The sequence below is a fragment of the Ictalurus furcatus genome, chromosome 3, assembly GCF_023375685.1.
Source record: "Ictalurus furcatus strain D&B chromosome 3, Billie_1.0, whole genome shotgun sequence".
Taxonomy (NCBI): Eukaryota; Metazoa; Chordata; class Actinopteri; order Siluriformes; family Ictaluridae; genus Ictalurus; species Ictalurus furcatus.
This window is the reverse complement of record NC_071257.1, coordinates 11,528,681-11,544,388: the sequence shown is the minus strand read 5'-3', so window position 1 is coordinate 11,544,388 and position 15,708 is coordinate 11,528,681. Positions and strand designations below refer to the sequence as shown.

The 15,708-nt window shown below is 39.6% G+C and overlaps 2 protein-coding genes across 6 annotated transcripts in view; one reads left to right on the top strand and one right to left on the bottom strand.

Moving 5' to 3' along the window:
* Positions 1–1,218: 1,218 nt before the first annotated feature.
* On the bottom strand, positions 1,219–6,344 carry LOC128605386 (zinc finger protein 90). 5 transcript variants are annotated; one of them, XM_053620778.1, is made up of 3 exons: positions 5,959–6,217; positions 5,537–5,643; positions 1,219–4,683 (listed from the first exon to the last, which is right to left on the bottom strand). In XM_053620778.1, the coding sequence occupies exon 3, from the start codon at positions 4,584–4,586 to the stop codon at positions 3,159–3,161; it is 1,428 nt and encodes a 475-aa protein (XP_053476753.1). In that variant the 5' UTR covers positions 4,587–4,683; positions 5,537–5,643; positions 5,959–6,217; the 3' UTR covers positions 1,219–3,158. The 5 variants fall into 5 exon arrangements, with proteins under 5 accessions (XP_053476753.1, XP_053476749.1, XP_053476750.1 ...); XM_053620774.1 differs by lacking the exons at positions 5,537–5,643; positions 5,959–6,217 and adding an exon at positions 6,246–6,344; XM_053620775.1 differs by lacking the exon at positions 5,537–5,643.
* Positions 6,345–7,125: 781 nt separating this feature from the next.
* timm23b (translocase of inner mitochondrial membrane 23 homolog b (yeast)) overlaps positions 7,126–15,708 on the top strand; it is a gene marked incomplete at its 5' end in the record, with an annotated part of 19,944 nt that continues 11,361 nt past the window's right edge. The window contains 4 exons of the mRNA XM_053620163.1: positions 7,126–7,210; positions 9,384–9,442; positions 9,563–9,656; positions 10,182–10,266. Of these exons, the coding sequence (XP_053476138.1) occupies positions 7,126–7,210; positions 9,384–9,442; positions 9,563–9,656; positions 10,182–10,266 (323 nt within the window). The remainder of the gene's footprint in view (positions 7,211–9,383; positions 9,443–9,562; positions 9,657–10,181; positions 10,267–15,708) is intronic.

Genomic DNA, 15,708 nt, shown 5'->3' with positions numbered 1-15,708 from the left:
ACTTGCTGCATATACCAAACACAACTGAAATCAGCTTCTGAGACAAGTAAACATTTAAACAAATTGACTGTCAACTACAGGCGCTGCATCCATTGATTCCACCATGTTTTTTTACTGACACGCCCCCAACACGTAAATACGACTTTGTGGTGGTGTTCATGTGTCCGTTTAACTCGTAAGTACGATCTTTCCGACATGACTTGAACGCACCACAAGGCCAAATCAGTGTGAGCAGCAGAGTTAAGCAGCTCCTGTCACTACATTCTCTCTCACACGCACATCTCAGTTTTGTCGCCACCTTGTGGTCAACACTGCACTGAAATATATAAAGACATCTCAGGATTACAACTGTGGCTGTAGCTGTCAGAATAAAAATATTAAAAAGTCAATGCTTGAATAGATTTCAATTGATATTTTACTAGTCCCAAATTAAGCTGTACACAATTCCACTGTAACAAACAATGCTGACTAATTCTAGCTAATAATAAATGAAACAAGGGGTGTCCTGAGAACAACATGTCTAAGTGATGTATAAATCCTGTAAATAACCAGTTTGTCAATATTGGAACAATGACGAAATGACCAAACACTGATCAATCTAATCCTTATTCACAATTTTACTATATTTCAAAATGACATTGTACAATGTATTGCGAGTAATTCATTTCTGATATTGGGTCACCATTTTAGTTTGTTATTCATATAAAAATGTAACTATGAAATGAATGGATGAATGAATGGAGAGAGAAGGATCACACAACTACTTTTCTTTCAAAGACTTCCTGTTGGTTAGTGATTTGAGCAGCTGTTTCAGGAACGTGTGCGCAAACACACACACACACACCCCCACATTCCACGAAACCAAAGGAATATTTATATTGTTTGCTAATTTTGAGAACTATGAAATGTAGACATACTGCTTGAACCAATGGTTTATTACAAAATTGCAAGACAGAAAATTCATAAATTGTCTTCTAATGGCAAACACAACACAAAAACATACACCTCATATTAGATGTAGGTCTGCCGCATCAAAAAATGACACAACGACAGCGGTTAAAAACAGAAGGTAATGATATGGACATGACCCATAACACGGAAAAAAGTGCAGAAAACACGGAGGAACCTGTTTACTGCATATGAATGTTGGATGCAAGGAGAGACTAATAAGATTAAATGAATGTTTTTACTAAGCGAATTCGACCCTCAGCTTCAAGGTGAACAGAACAACTATTTCAAAACAAACAAGCGAAGAACAATCGGAGTACCAAGCATATTTGTGTTTTTCTTTTGTTTTTTTCCCCCCATAACAACCCAAGTCCAACATCAGAGCTGTGCTTGAACTCAACACCTCCGAAAGATTCATAGTTCAAACAAGTAATGGTTTTAAAACAGGTTAATCATTGCTATTTAACCTCAATTTGAACAATAAATGGTTAAGCAGACGGTCAAGTTGATGTGAACGGTGAAGAACACAGAAAACGCTGCTGAGGTGCACGGCCAAGAGAGAACCGATCAAGTGCATGTGTACGGATACTTCCTAAAAGCTTTGGTGGTGCTCAATCATTGACAGCATCATAGAACTTATGATCAATTTTATGATGTGAATACGAACTATCATTTTGTCTTATAAATCAAATATTTGAAACAGGTGTGAAGAGTACAGGGTGGACAAAAAGCATCATTATTCTAAACTTTCAATCTAGCATGGCCCATTTTTATTTATTTTTTGCTCTCTGTAACATTTAAATCCAAATTCCTAGGTATGTAGTGCTTGGTTTGTTTTTGTTTATCAATAGTGCAATGCGTGGTGAAATATGAAATCCCCTGGTTATTTCATAAATTATTCAACGTTATTATTCACAAACCATTCACACATAACTTTCTTCATGGCATTTTTCATTTTTACACATATGCACATATTTAAAATGTATATATATTTTGGAGTATATTCTCTCAATATATTCAACATGCACACACACGCACTAATTTATATGAAGTTGCCATTTTTGAACGCAATCCTGTTGACGGCTGCACCATGATCTGCAGTTCTGCGTAACCCATGTGAATTTTCATAGTTTGACAAACGGACAAGTAACCTTTCAGAACTTTCGCGCTTTAATCAATCAGACGAAGGAAGTACAGTACTAGAGAACCCGAGCACTGTGCAGAGCAAAATCTGACTGCAGTTCTGATTTCTCAAACATGGGGGAAAAAAATTCTTTCAAGAAGGCTTGTCTACTTGGCAGGGCAGAACACAACCAGTTTTCCAAATATCAAGTCAACATTTAAATTTGAACCAACAAATACGAGTCACTGAGTGTATGCGTGTTTTAATAAAACCAGTTGCCAAAAGAAAAGTGAAAATATGAGAATAGATGATTATTTGTTGGTCTAAGGTAAAGGGAGGAGAGGTGACAGGATCTCTGGTCAAAAAAGGTCAAATTGTTGAATTTTGTCTAGACATCAAACCTCAAACCCAGCCTTTAACAACTTTTCAGTGTCTTTTGGGGAGCTGCTAGCCACAAAAATTACTATAGGCCAACTAACAGCAACACTGGATTCCAATTACTCTTTGCCCTTTTTTTTTTTTTTTTTTACCCTACGATCTTTTCTATTAAGTACTTCATTTTGTTTTCAGGTGTGTTTAATGCAAGCATCCAAAATATTTAACACTTGCACTGCTAATGTCTTTTTTTTTTGTTATAAATGACTACAAATAAAAAAGGTAGACATAAATAACACTACAGAACTGGCAAAACTATTATCATGCCGTTAAATTAACTGTCCCTAACCTTGACCAAAAAGGGAATGTCAACAAAAATGTACAAATCTTTTATACTTTACACTGCCAAAGAACATCCTCGAACATCACCCCGCCAAAAAAAAAGAATCAAATGATAAAGTTATTATTATTATTATTATTATTATTATTATTATATTGATGCCTATTGCTGACAACACACAGCCAGCGACATCACGCCCACCTCACAATGAGAGCAATGCCAAATTATCTGTCCTTTAAACCAAGAAAAGGTTGGGGAAAAATAAAGGAAAAAAGGGAGAGGGGGGAAAGAAAAAAAATATATATATCAAAAAACAAAAATAAGGACTTTTCCATAAGCTGTGCTTGGACAGTCCTGGAACGTGAGGCTCTCTCACTCGGACTCAGACTCCAGAGGTGCACTCTCGTCGATCATCTCACTTTTACATTGTTTAGGTGCCTGCTTTAACCCAGAATGGACCTTCTTGTGGCGCGAGAAGCTTGAAGAGTGAACGAACGTCTTCCCACAGTGCTGGCACTCGTAGAGCTTGCCAGAGGCGTGCGTCTGCTGGTGCTGCTTCAGGTTAGACAAGCGCACAAAGGTCTTCTTGCACACATTGCAGGTGTAGCGCCTGTCACCAGTGTGTGGTTGCTCAAACTTGGCGAGGGCAACACCACAGCCTGTATATGGCTGACTGTCATCATCATCATCATCATCATCATCAGGCAATGGCAGCCTTTTCTTGCCACCTTTGCGGCGCTTGTTCTTCTTGCACAGCGTGTAGTAGTTAGGTTTGTCACGCGAGCAGAGCTTTAGGCGGATCTTCAGGTCGGAGGACTTGTCCAGTGTGTCTCTGCCCTGCGCGTAGGAGTTGAGCAGCTGCCGCACATGAGACACTTGGTGCTTGGACAGATTGGTGGATGTGCTGAACACCATGTCGCATTGTGTGCACTGGTACTGCTTCTCACCCACAGCAAACTTGCTTTCGGTTTGCTGCGACTTCTTCTTCTTTGACCCACGGCCAGACGGGCGGTTCTGATGGGTTATGATGGGCACTGGTGTGGGCGTCGTGTATAGTGGCTTCAGGTTTTTGTCCAGGCCTTTTTTATGGATCAGCCTGTGGCGCGAAAGGCTCGAGCTGTGGTTGAACGACTTGCCGCATGCATTGCACGTGTGCAGTCTCTTGATTTTGTGGCACTTCTTATGGATTGCCAGGAGCCGCTTGCCATTGCATCGTACACCACATAAGTTGCACTGCAGGAGCTTTTTCCCGTCCTCTGATTTGCCACTCACTTTAGAAAGAGGTGAGGTGGAGTTGGCCAAATGGTCACCTGTAGAGTGTAGGTGCAGGTGGCGAGCCAGACTGGACGAGTGGCTGTAGCTCTTGCCACAGATGTGGCAGTTGTACGGCCGGTTTCTCGAATGGGAGCCCCCTTTATCCCAATCACTGTCTGAACCATCATCATCCTCTTCCTCCTCCCCAATCTGGGTGCTCACAAGCACTGTGTGCTCGTCGATATCCGACACGCTCCTTACCTCCTCCTCCTGTGAGGCGATCAGGCCAGTTTCCGTGTCCTCACACTCCGTATACACAGCCTCATACGGGACAAAGAACCTCTCGTCAGACTCCGTTTTAACCAGCTGGTCAGACGGGAAGCTCTCGTCGGACTCCCTTTTAACGCAGGACAGAGTAAATTTAGAGCCAACCTCAGCCCACTTGACCACATACTCAATGGGCTGGGTATCGAGTTCCACCGTGATAAAGTCCGCGCCAAGAGCATCTGGTTCAGATGAAGTTAATTCAGTTCCTGTATCCTCCATCAGGCCTGTTCTTTAACGGTCCAGTCTTGTCGAACTCTCGAGTTAGACAATGCAGTTTCTCTGGATATCACAGACTCGATTCACACCTCAGGCATTCCTAGCAGGGGGGGGGGGGGGGACGACACACAAATAAAAATGCCTACATTAATTGCAGCAGCAATATATTATATAAATAAATCAACAAATTAAACCACTCGCCTTTAGTCTCGAGAGAATAGTTCCAAACTTATATTACATTGCAAGCAGAAAGAGGAAAAGACTCTGGATTTAAATACAGGATGTAGGCAAACAAAAGGCTCGACCTGCAGTCAATGCAACTAAACATTAGTAAGAAATGTAAAGCCTTGTACTGTACTGACTTGAGAAGAGGTCACAGAGACTACAGTTACGCATGTCAGGATTTCGCTTGGGGTTTAACTGAGCACGAAAGATTCAATATGGAGGTATAAAGAACATGTTAAACTCGAACACGGAATACAAGTCACCCCGAACTTAAGTGTAAACCGAAAGCGGCTGCCCACGTAAGAAAGCGAGAGGTTATTTCCTCATCGCGCGGGCCTCGGCGCCGCCGCTTATACTTACTGCGGCGGAAGCTCTAGCTAAGCAAACGTAAACAAACACGGAGACGAGGCATTTTATTAGTGTGCTCACCGTCGTTTTGCAGTTCGGACAGTAAATCGAGTCGTCGAAAGCCCGCGTTAGTGAAAGCAAATACGCAAACAAAGCATTGCAGCGCCTTACAGGAAATACAACAAGAGAGGGAAGACACGGCGCGCGCGCGGTGCATTCTGGGTACCACGGATTAAAAGGGCTGTTCGGCGACACGCTACGGAAAGGCAGAGAAAGTGTCCGCAATGATGTCGTTTTATCGGACCTGGTGCATGCATACTGACAACACATTTAGGGCTTTAAAAATAAAATAAATCAATCAATAAATAAAAGACACATACAAACACCACGCGGAGGAATCAGTAATCTTCCAAAATCATCAGGCTGACCTTCCTCTCAGCAAGCACATCTTTCTGGCCTGGATTCAATCCGCCCGCCATAAATTGCGCTGAAACTCACAAACCAACAGCGTGTGTTTTAATCACACTTCGAAACCAAATCTCCAGCGATCACACTCCGTGTGATGCTTATTTGTAGTATTAAGCGCATTACAGGGCTTTAGTGAGGAGCTGGGCTTGACAGTGCTCATCTCTCTCTGTGCGTGCTGAGGACATCACCCGTCCAACGTCAACCTACACTACACATCACCCTACAGGGCAGAGTTTAGGCAGGGTCTGGGCGTTAATCCCCCCTCTGTCGGTCTTTGAATAGCAGGAAACAAACGAGTTTCGGACCCGTTCTCGTTTATTACAGGAGCACTTACCGAGCCAGAACCAGAGCCGCGTTAAATCAGGACGGATTTCAGAAAGCTGTGGCCGGTGTGCTCCCACGCTACGGCTGCTTTCGGAAGCACACACAGTGAATGCAGATGGAAATTCACAACAGAAATTGGAAACCAGGCGGCCGTGTTACACGTAAACGCGGCTAGGACACCGTGCCTTCCCCCGCCACTCTACAATGCCGATTAGACACTTTGTCTGCGATATGTCTGTAAAGGGTTTCTTGGAAGGCTCAAAAGACAACGCATAGACTAGTATTTAAAGGCATTACCGAGCATCTGCCCTGAAAAACAGCCGCGTTTTTTTTTTTTTTTTTTGGTCCTCGCAGTAATCTGACTGCTCGCTTCTGCCGCACCTCTGCCAGATCATAAACGATGTCGTCATGACTGTCAATTTAGGCGTTTTTTTTTTGCGTAACGTCGCTGATCTTAGTCAAATGGGCATCGGATGCAACGCGCGACGATTTACCTGCCGTGTCTGCGGAAATCCGTCTGCGGTTTGTCTAGTGATCTGGCCAGAAAATGAACTTGCTGTCGTAAAAGTAATGTCGTAAGGACAGTAAACGTCGCACGAAGCTCCTCTCCAAATAGTTCCAGTGCACGCGTTTATATATATATATATATATATATATATATATATATATATATATATATATATATATATTGCATATGCGTGTTAATCTGCGTTTAATTAACGTGGGCCGATAATTTAATTCACGTGCTTATGTTGCAAGCAACGTTATTTCCGGTTTGATAACGGTATTGTGGGACCCTAGATTGCTTTACGGCAAACGAGGGGTTTTGGCAGCTGTGAGGTCTGGAAGGCTAAACTAGGTGATTGTGTACATTGCTAATTTGAAACTTGTTGTTAGATATAGAAAAGAAGAAGAAGAACCCTGAGCGGTGCTATTTATTATTGTGCGTATTCTTCAAAAGCGCGACGCTGCACACGTAAGAAAGGAAAGGAAGTACTGCGCTCTTGCTTTGGCATGTGACTTCATCTAAATCAGCTGTGGTGACGACGTTTGTTTTGTCAGGTCTGATTACAGGGGGAGCAATAACAGAGGGGAGATGGATAAGGAGTCTGCAGGATCGTCTAACCCGGGCTCAGGAGGAGGAGGAGGAGGAGGCGGAGGAGGAGGAGGAGGAGGCGGCGGCGGCGGCGGCGGCGGCAGCGGCAGTTTATTCAGAGCTACAGGTCCGGTTTATTCAAATTCAGAGCTCTCCGGTGTGCCTCGTAAGTGGAACAGGCCTGGTAGAGTGTCTGAAATAGTAATTTCCGGAGCACCTTGGGGTATATTTATATTTTCAATGACCAATCTAAAGTTAAATGTTTCACAGAGTCACTGTTTTGTTGCAGAGTCATTCAGGATTTCATTAGATTATAATATTTTTTTTATTTCATTCATTCACTCATTCATTCATTCATTTTTAGGATATGTTTTATCCTGGTCAGGAATGTGGTGAATTCGGAGCATGTCCCATGAACAATTGGCAGGAATACACGCTGTATGAGAAGCCAGTTCCCCCCCCCACTGAGACAGACACACAGAAGATCAGGGGATGCATTGATTTATAGTCCCCTCCAAAACTATCTGAACAACTCATTTGTTGGGTTATGTGTATAGGGAAATGTGTGTGTGTGTGTGTGTGTGTGTGTAGGGAAATAATCCACTTGTTAACCTATGTTATTCAAAACACTAGATGTATGATTAAAAAAAATATAGGCTACAGGACACCAACCAAGTTTAGATGTTTGCTTGAATTATTTACACATTTAGGGTCGCTGCAGTGATTGTGAGATTTTTTTGCCATTGTTCCTGATCACTAGTATTAAAATGCTATTACTTACACTTCTGCATTTGTAACACCAAACTGTGAAAACAGGTTTATTAAACACAAATATGAATTCAAAGCAACACTTTACAATGTTTACATTTACAACATCACAAGCATTTGGTATAAAAGTTTATTTAAAATTTGTGCCTTCACTGCTTCTACTGCTAATTAAAAAAAATATGGCTGCTATAAGCCGATAAGCTTTCAGCTTTTTAACAGGGTTAACATTGAGCTATGGTCATGAGACTTAATTGGCAAGTTCAGGTAGTGACCCATTGATAACTGATGCAAACTCACTCAAAGTCGACACAAAAAACAAGCATATCTCTTGGAAAATAAAGTGTAGACGTGTAGAACAACATAAAGCATAGAACCTTTTTGTATCAGACCACCCAATTTGTAGGTGATCAAAAGTATAGGAACAGATGCATCTTGAAGTAAATTAAAGTATGTGAGTTGTGTGAAAAAATAAGTACACCCCATGGAAATTTTTGGCTTTTTTTGTTTGTTTGTTTGTTTGTTTTTTTACTTATATGGACAAGCATACATTGGATCATCTTTGACACAGTGCCTATTAATAAAGTTGAGATATTTAAATAAACCCACAAGGAAAATTATTTTTTTCAATCATTTATTCAACAGAAATACCAATGGATGTGATATTCTGTGGCAAAAGTAATTATACCCTTGGCCTCAGAAGCCAATTTATTGCTTTAGTATACTAGATATGAGGGCTATTCAGACCTAGAAGCAAATTAGAGTCATCAGTCCACCTACAGGCATGTTTTGGGGAGCTGACAGGAAATTGGAGAACCCTGAGGAAAGCCACATAGACATGGAGAGAACACACACAAACGACATAATACACAAGCTGTACTGTGAGGTGCCAACACTATCTGCTGTTCCACTGTGCTGCCTAGCTTTAAATATGCTGATTTTTAAATAATGGCTTCTGTATGCTTGAGTTGTCTATCAAAAGTGGACAAAATAACATGCGCTAAAACACTCTTTTGTACTTTTAGGAATTTGTATATTATAAAGTGCTTTGTGTGAATACCAAGCCTGCAGTGACTATCCTTACGATTGACTTAAATGTTAGCCAATGTATTGGCATGTGACTTGTATGAGCTTTACATGATTACCTGCTCACTAATGCTACACAATTACACCTGGCTCCCAGTCCAGTTTGTGTTCAGCTAGAAAATGAACGTTACAGGTTGCGGAGGTTACAGTAAAGCTTGGACAAACAGAAAACATGGTGTAGTTCTACAAGAAAGTTTGACAATGTCTTGGCATTTAGAATTTGTGCCAAATAGCCTACAAAGGCTATAACACTTTGTAGCATTGAAACCTACACAAACCCTCTCTCAAATACTGGACAGAGGCATGGTGCATTCTGTGATGGACTAGCATTTCATCCAGGGTCTATTGCCACCTCATGACCAGTGTTCCTGGGATTGGCTCCGGATCCACCGTGACCCTGATCGCTTACTGAAGGTGTATTGATGAACTTCCTGGATGGATGGATGACAAGGCGCACTGCAGAATAATCCATGGTGCTCTTTTTACAGTGACTGGTATGAGCCCTCTGTCACCTTATCTCAATGTTGACCCCAAATATCTTATTCAGGTGAGATATTAAGACCCCTGTGTTTCTAGGGGCCCAGAAATTACAACATTCATTATACCAATATGTCTTCTGGGGAGCTGAACACAATAACATGTTTTTACAAACATAAATGCTCTCCAGGATGCAGATGAGTTCATTTTGCCCACTGGTGCCAACAAGACAAGAGGACGCTTTGAGTTGGCTTTCTTCACCATTGGCTCATGCTGTATGACAGGTAGGCTTTCTTTACATTTTTCTTTTACTCTTCCTAGGTCTTCAATATGTCGTTCTGGTGCTGAGTGTTTGCGTACTGTAAGGAGAAGGGCCTGAGCGGTGATGCGTTAGAGAGTGATACATACTTTTCGCTCTCGTGGGAAATTCCATTGTTACACCTATCAAATAGAGAATAAGTAGAGAAAAAAAAAATAGAAATGCAAATGGTATAAATACAGTAAAAATGAAAAAAACTGGATTTCAAATGCCTCAGTTACTATTGAGCGGCAATAATGTTAAACAGATTTACAAGTGTACACAATTTCTAGACACAACCGTAGCCTATAATAATGAAATGCAGTAAATTGCTAAGATTTAAGTAAAATTAGATTATCAACAGTTCTAGTGAAGGATCAGCATCATACATACATTAGAAAGAGATGACCAGGTACATGACGGGCTCTGGTTGGCTAATTCAGCCTCCTTCCTTTGCTTATTTACTGGTGCTGAAAGAAATGTGATAAGATGTGAGCTGTTTGACACTCAGGTGCACTGTTTGGAGCCATCAATGGATTACGACTGGGACTGACTGAAACTAGGAATATGGCCTGGTCTAAACCTCGTAATGTACAGTGAGTACCATTTAACTATGCATTATTTCCTGTAAAATGAGATTGTTTTAAATAATTCACTTTCTGATGGACATAAATCCTAAACTACTTTCAGCTTCTCAAGCTTTCTCTTGAGCAAACATTTGCTCATTAATATTTACATTTTTATTTAGTGATGTAGCAGATGCTTATAATCAAAGCATCTTACAAAGCATACTTCAATAGTCAACTTTGATTCGTTGAATAGACTAAGCATTGCCTTTGCTTAGATTTAGATGACTTCAGAAAAAAAGTCCTTCATCACATCCCCTTCATTGTGTACTATGTGGCAACTGCACAAATACACTGCACTTACTCTCTGGATTGTTCTTTTAAGTATGTTTGTATATAATAATAATATACAGCGTTATTATATCCCACCAGTAGAGGTCAGTATTTACTTTGGGTTTGATATTTTGGACCATGGAAGAATGCCACACCCTACTTTTAACAAATTTATTATTTATAGTGACCCATGGCTTATAATTTAGATGCTTTCTCTGATCCATTTCAGACATTTTATTTTGTAGCCTTTTTCCGGATTCTAGTACAGCCACTGACTTAAAAACGACTTGTCCCATACCCACATTCTCAACAGCTTCCCTAGCATTATTTAGCAAATCAGCATCTAATTTAAATTAGCACCTTAACAGGTTGACAGATAACCTGGAACTATTGGGGCAGATCATCTCACTCACTCACTCACACACACACACACACAAACACAGAAGATCAGGGGCTGCATTACTGATTTACAGTCCCATCCAAAACTATTTGAACAATTCATTTGATTGTGCTATACAACAAAGATTTGGGTTTGAGATCAAAAGATGGATATGAGACGAGAGTTTAGGATTTCAGCTTTTATTTCCTTGTATTTACATCTAGACGTGTTAAACAACATGAAACATAGAACCTTTTGTATCAGACCACCCAAATTGTAGGTAAGGAAAAGTGTAGAAACAGATAAATCTTGAAGCAATTTAAAGCATGTGAGTCATGTGAAAAAAATAAGTACACCCCATGGAAATTGTTGGCTTTTTTGACATATTTGGACAAGCAAACATTGGATCATCTTTGACACAGTGTCTATTAATAAAGTTGAGATATTTGAACAAAGCCACAAGGAAAATGAGCTTTTTCAATCATTTATTCAACAGAAATATCAACAGATATGATATTCTTCTGTGGTAAAAGTAATTTCACCCTTGTCCTAAGAAGCCAACTAATTGCTTTAGTACAGTACATATGAGAGGGGTATAAATAAGACAGGTTCCACCTGCACTCACTAAGCAGGTTCTAATCACTGGCACCCAATCTTGATTATAATGATTGTATTTTGATTATTATATGATTTGATTATATTATATTTTTCTGATTCTAATTTTATGGATTTGAAGGTGTGATAAATGTAGGGGTGTACTTACTCTTTCCATGTGACTGATCTGTTTTTTTTAGTTAACATTTTAATTTTGTTAATTGCTATAAAATGTCAATTTTATGTGTCATTTGATAGTGTATCACCTTTATTAATAGATACTGTTTCAAAGAGGATCAAATATTTGCTTGTCCAAATATGTCAAAAAAGGCAACAATTTACATGGGGTGTACTTACTTTTTCACATGATTGTAAATAACACTTAATATTTGGTTGCATATCCCTTGCTTGCAATAACTGCATCAAGCCTGAGACTCACTGTCATCACCAAATTGTTGGTTTGATCTTGTGATGCTTTTCCAGGCTTTTACCACGGCCTCTTTCGGTTGTTTTTTTTTCCCCTTGATGAAGTCCTCTGTTGAGTTGGCAGTGTGTTTTGGGTCATTGTCTTACTGCATAATGTACTTCTTCCCAATTAATTTGGATGCATTTGTCTGTAAATTGGCAGACAAAATGTTCCTGTAAACTTGTGAAATCATTCTGCTACCATCATGAGTTATATCATCAATAAATATTAATGAGTCTGTTCCAGAAGTAGCCAGGCAAGCTCAAGCCATGACTCTACCGCCACCATGTTTCACTGATGAGCATGTATGTTTTGGATCATGAGCAGATCCTTTCTTTCTCTACACTTTGACTTTTCCATCACTTTGGTAGAGGTTAATCTTGGTTCCAGATCGTTTATGGCTCATCTCTGCATTTCTTTGCAAATTCCAATCTGGTCTTCTGATTCTTACTGCTAATGAGTGGATTGCATCTTTTGTTATGATCTCTATATTTATGACCTCGAAGTCTTCTTCGAATGGTGGATTGTGATACCATCACCTCTGCCTTTACAGCTTACATAATGTTTGTCATCAACTGCTGTTGTTTTCCTTGACTAACATATTCGGTGTCTGTTGCTCAGTATCTTTCTTTTTCAGGACATTCCAAATTGTTGTATTGGCTATATCCAATGTTTGTGCAATGCCTCTGATTGATTTTCCCCTCTTTTGTCAGCTTTAAAATGGCTTTTCTCCCATAGACAGCTCTCTGATCTTCATATTGGCTTATCCTTTTTAACAACAAATGCAGTCTTCACAGCTAAAATTGAAGGCTAAAACCGAGAGTAGGTGTTCAGAGCTATTTATTGTTTAAACAATCATAACAGGAATGCTGATCATGTATTATGGAAGCGTCACCAAAACAGGTTTGGTTATAGTTTTACATGGTTCCAGATGTACATTTACATTTATTCATTTAGCAGATGCTTTTATCCAAAGCAACTTACATATGAGAAAATACAAGCAAAGCAATATATCAAGCAGAGAACAATACAAGTAGTGCTACCATACAAGATCCATTAATTGAGTTCCAGAAGAAGCAAAATGCCAGAGTAAGGGTGTTTTTTTTTTTTTTTGTTTGTTTGTTTGTTTGTTTTTGTTTTTTTTAAATGGGTTAGTTAGGTGTTCACGGAAGAGATGGGTCTTTAGCTGTTTCTTGAAGATGGTGACAGATTCTGCGGTCCGGATTGAAGTTGGAAGTTCATTCCACCACTGAGGAACAGTTAGTTTGAAGGTTCTTGAAAGGGACCTTGAGCCACGCTGAGTAGGTACTACTAAGCGTCGGTTGTTGATTGATCGCAGATTGAATGAGGGAACATAAGACTTCAGGAGAGAGTTGAGAAAGATGAGTGCTGTAAAGGTCAAGAGTGCTGTCATCAAGAATCACTCCAAGGTTCCTGGCCGTCCTGGTTGGCTTGAGCGTGGTTGAGCCAAGCGGTACAGTGAGGTTGTGGATGATTGAGGGAAGCTCAGATTTTGCGAGGTTCAACTTAAGGTGATGTTCCCTCATCCAGACTGAGATGTAGGACTGCTGGAACAAATGACCATTTTTCTTATGTCAGTAACATATGTATGTGTAGTGAAAATGACTAAAAACGAAAGGAATATTTCTTGCACTGACTTACCAGTGTAGTGGAAAGTGTGTTATGTATATAGGGAAATATATATGTGTTTTGTGTGTGTATAGGGAAATAATCCACTGGGGTGGTGTGATATGGCCTGACAAGAAGCAAAGGAGTCTGGTTTATACTTGCACACAGAAGCAATGGTAACACAAGCAGCATTGTTCACACACTCACTGTCAGGTCTGGATCCATACCAAGCCCCCCCACCCCCACCCCCCATCTTAGTAACCTATGTTATTCAAAACACTAGGAGTATGATCAAGAAAAATATAGGCTACAGGACACCAACCAAGTTTGGATGTTTGCTTGAATTATTTACACATTTAGGGTTGCTGCAGTGATTGTGAGATTTGTTGCCATTGTTCACGAAACAACACTGTTGACAGTGTTTACATTTACAGCATCACAAGAATTTGGTATAAAAGTGTAAAGTATTTTAATGTGAACTAGAGCTATTCATTTTTAACATGTTATTCTCTATTTTATCACATAAAACCAATAACCTATGCTCTGAAATGACAGTAGGCCTGCAATATGATGTTTATAGGGAAAAGGGTCATGTTCTGCTGTTACCAACCTGTTTTATTTGATTTTATTTTGGGGTCAAATTGGTTGACAATAGCTTGTGCACTCAATGATTTAACAACAAATTTGTGCCTTCACTGCTTCTAATGCTAATTTAAAAAATATGGCTGCTATAAGCCAATAAGCTTTCAGCAGGCATTTAACAGGATTAACATTGAGCTATCATCATGAGACTTAATTAGCAAGTTCAGGTAGTGACCCATTGATAACTGATTCAAACTCGACACAAAAAACAAGCATATCTCTTGGAAAATAAAGTGTAGAAAGAAATAGCTTTTTCAAAACCTTCATTCCATTGCTTAATCTATAGAACATAAACTTTGGGACCACTTAGCTACACCCACCCAAATTTTTTGATAATTCACATATGTGAAACCTACTTTTACAAACTTTGGACAGTCTTTACAATATCAATATCAAACTATTCAGGAGAGTGTGAATCTATAATGATCGAAAACCCATAGACATTTATAAACAATATGCCCACCAAACATCAATCAATTCTAAGGAGGCGGAGCCAGTTTACTCGCATAGGTGTAATTCATGATTGGTCATATGATTTGAACCGAACTGGAAATACATGTTTTGTACAAGGTTCTAAGGGCACCTACCTAGAGGGTTTGCTCACTGTGTATCTTACATACATATAGAAGATTTAAAAGCAACATTCACTAGATGGCGTGTCTGAGCCGAAACGTCCCTGTCCATCAGGTTTCCAAGTCGCACTGTAAAATGTTTGCTGATTTTATGCACAGTGATGTTAAACACACTAATGAGCTCTTTCTCTATTAAAACTTTCCACCGCCCTCATGACTAAGGACCCAGGACTCGTGACTGTCCTGGGCTGCGTCTCAAATCAAATTATATTTCTTCAAAGCTGCTTTGTGATGATGTCCGTTGTTAAAAGCACTACACAAATAAAATCCAATTGAATTGAAGTCAAAAACTCTGACCTTACATTCAAAAGTATCTACTAATCAAGAAAATCCAGACAAATAGGGAAGGTAATTTCTTGCCACATCATGTTGGTGTATATTTTTCACACGTATTCATAAAAACATCTGTGTTCAGCAGAAATGTTCAATTATATATATATATATATATATATATATATATATATATATATATATAATATATAATATATATAATATATATATATGAATTTAAGAGAGCAAGATGCATCAAAAATCATTTTTCCATCCCTAGTGTAAGTATGTTTCACAGTAACTTTTATTGACCACATGGACTACAGTTATGCAATGAGGTAGAACAGTACATGTCTGGCATTTGAACATCTGTTTGAACAGCTGCTCTAACACAGCTGTGTGTGCAGTCAGTGATTATCCTCAAAGAGCAGAACAATTGAGTGGAAGTGATATAAAAATCTGATTACATAAGTCATGTGCCTGCACGAGGTGGGCCAAAGTCTGCCTGTCCTGCTGCTCACACACAC

Excerpts from the sequence above, each read along its gene's own strand:
- LOC128605386 (XM_053620774.1), bottom strand. The coding sequence starts at position 4,586 with ATGGAGGATACAGGAACTGAATTAACTTCATCTGAACCAGATGCTCTT.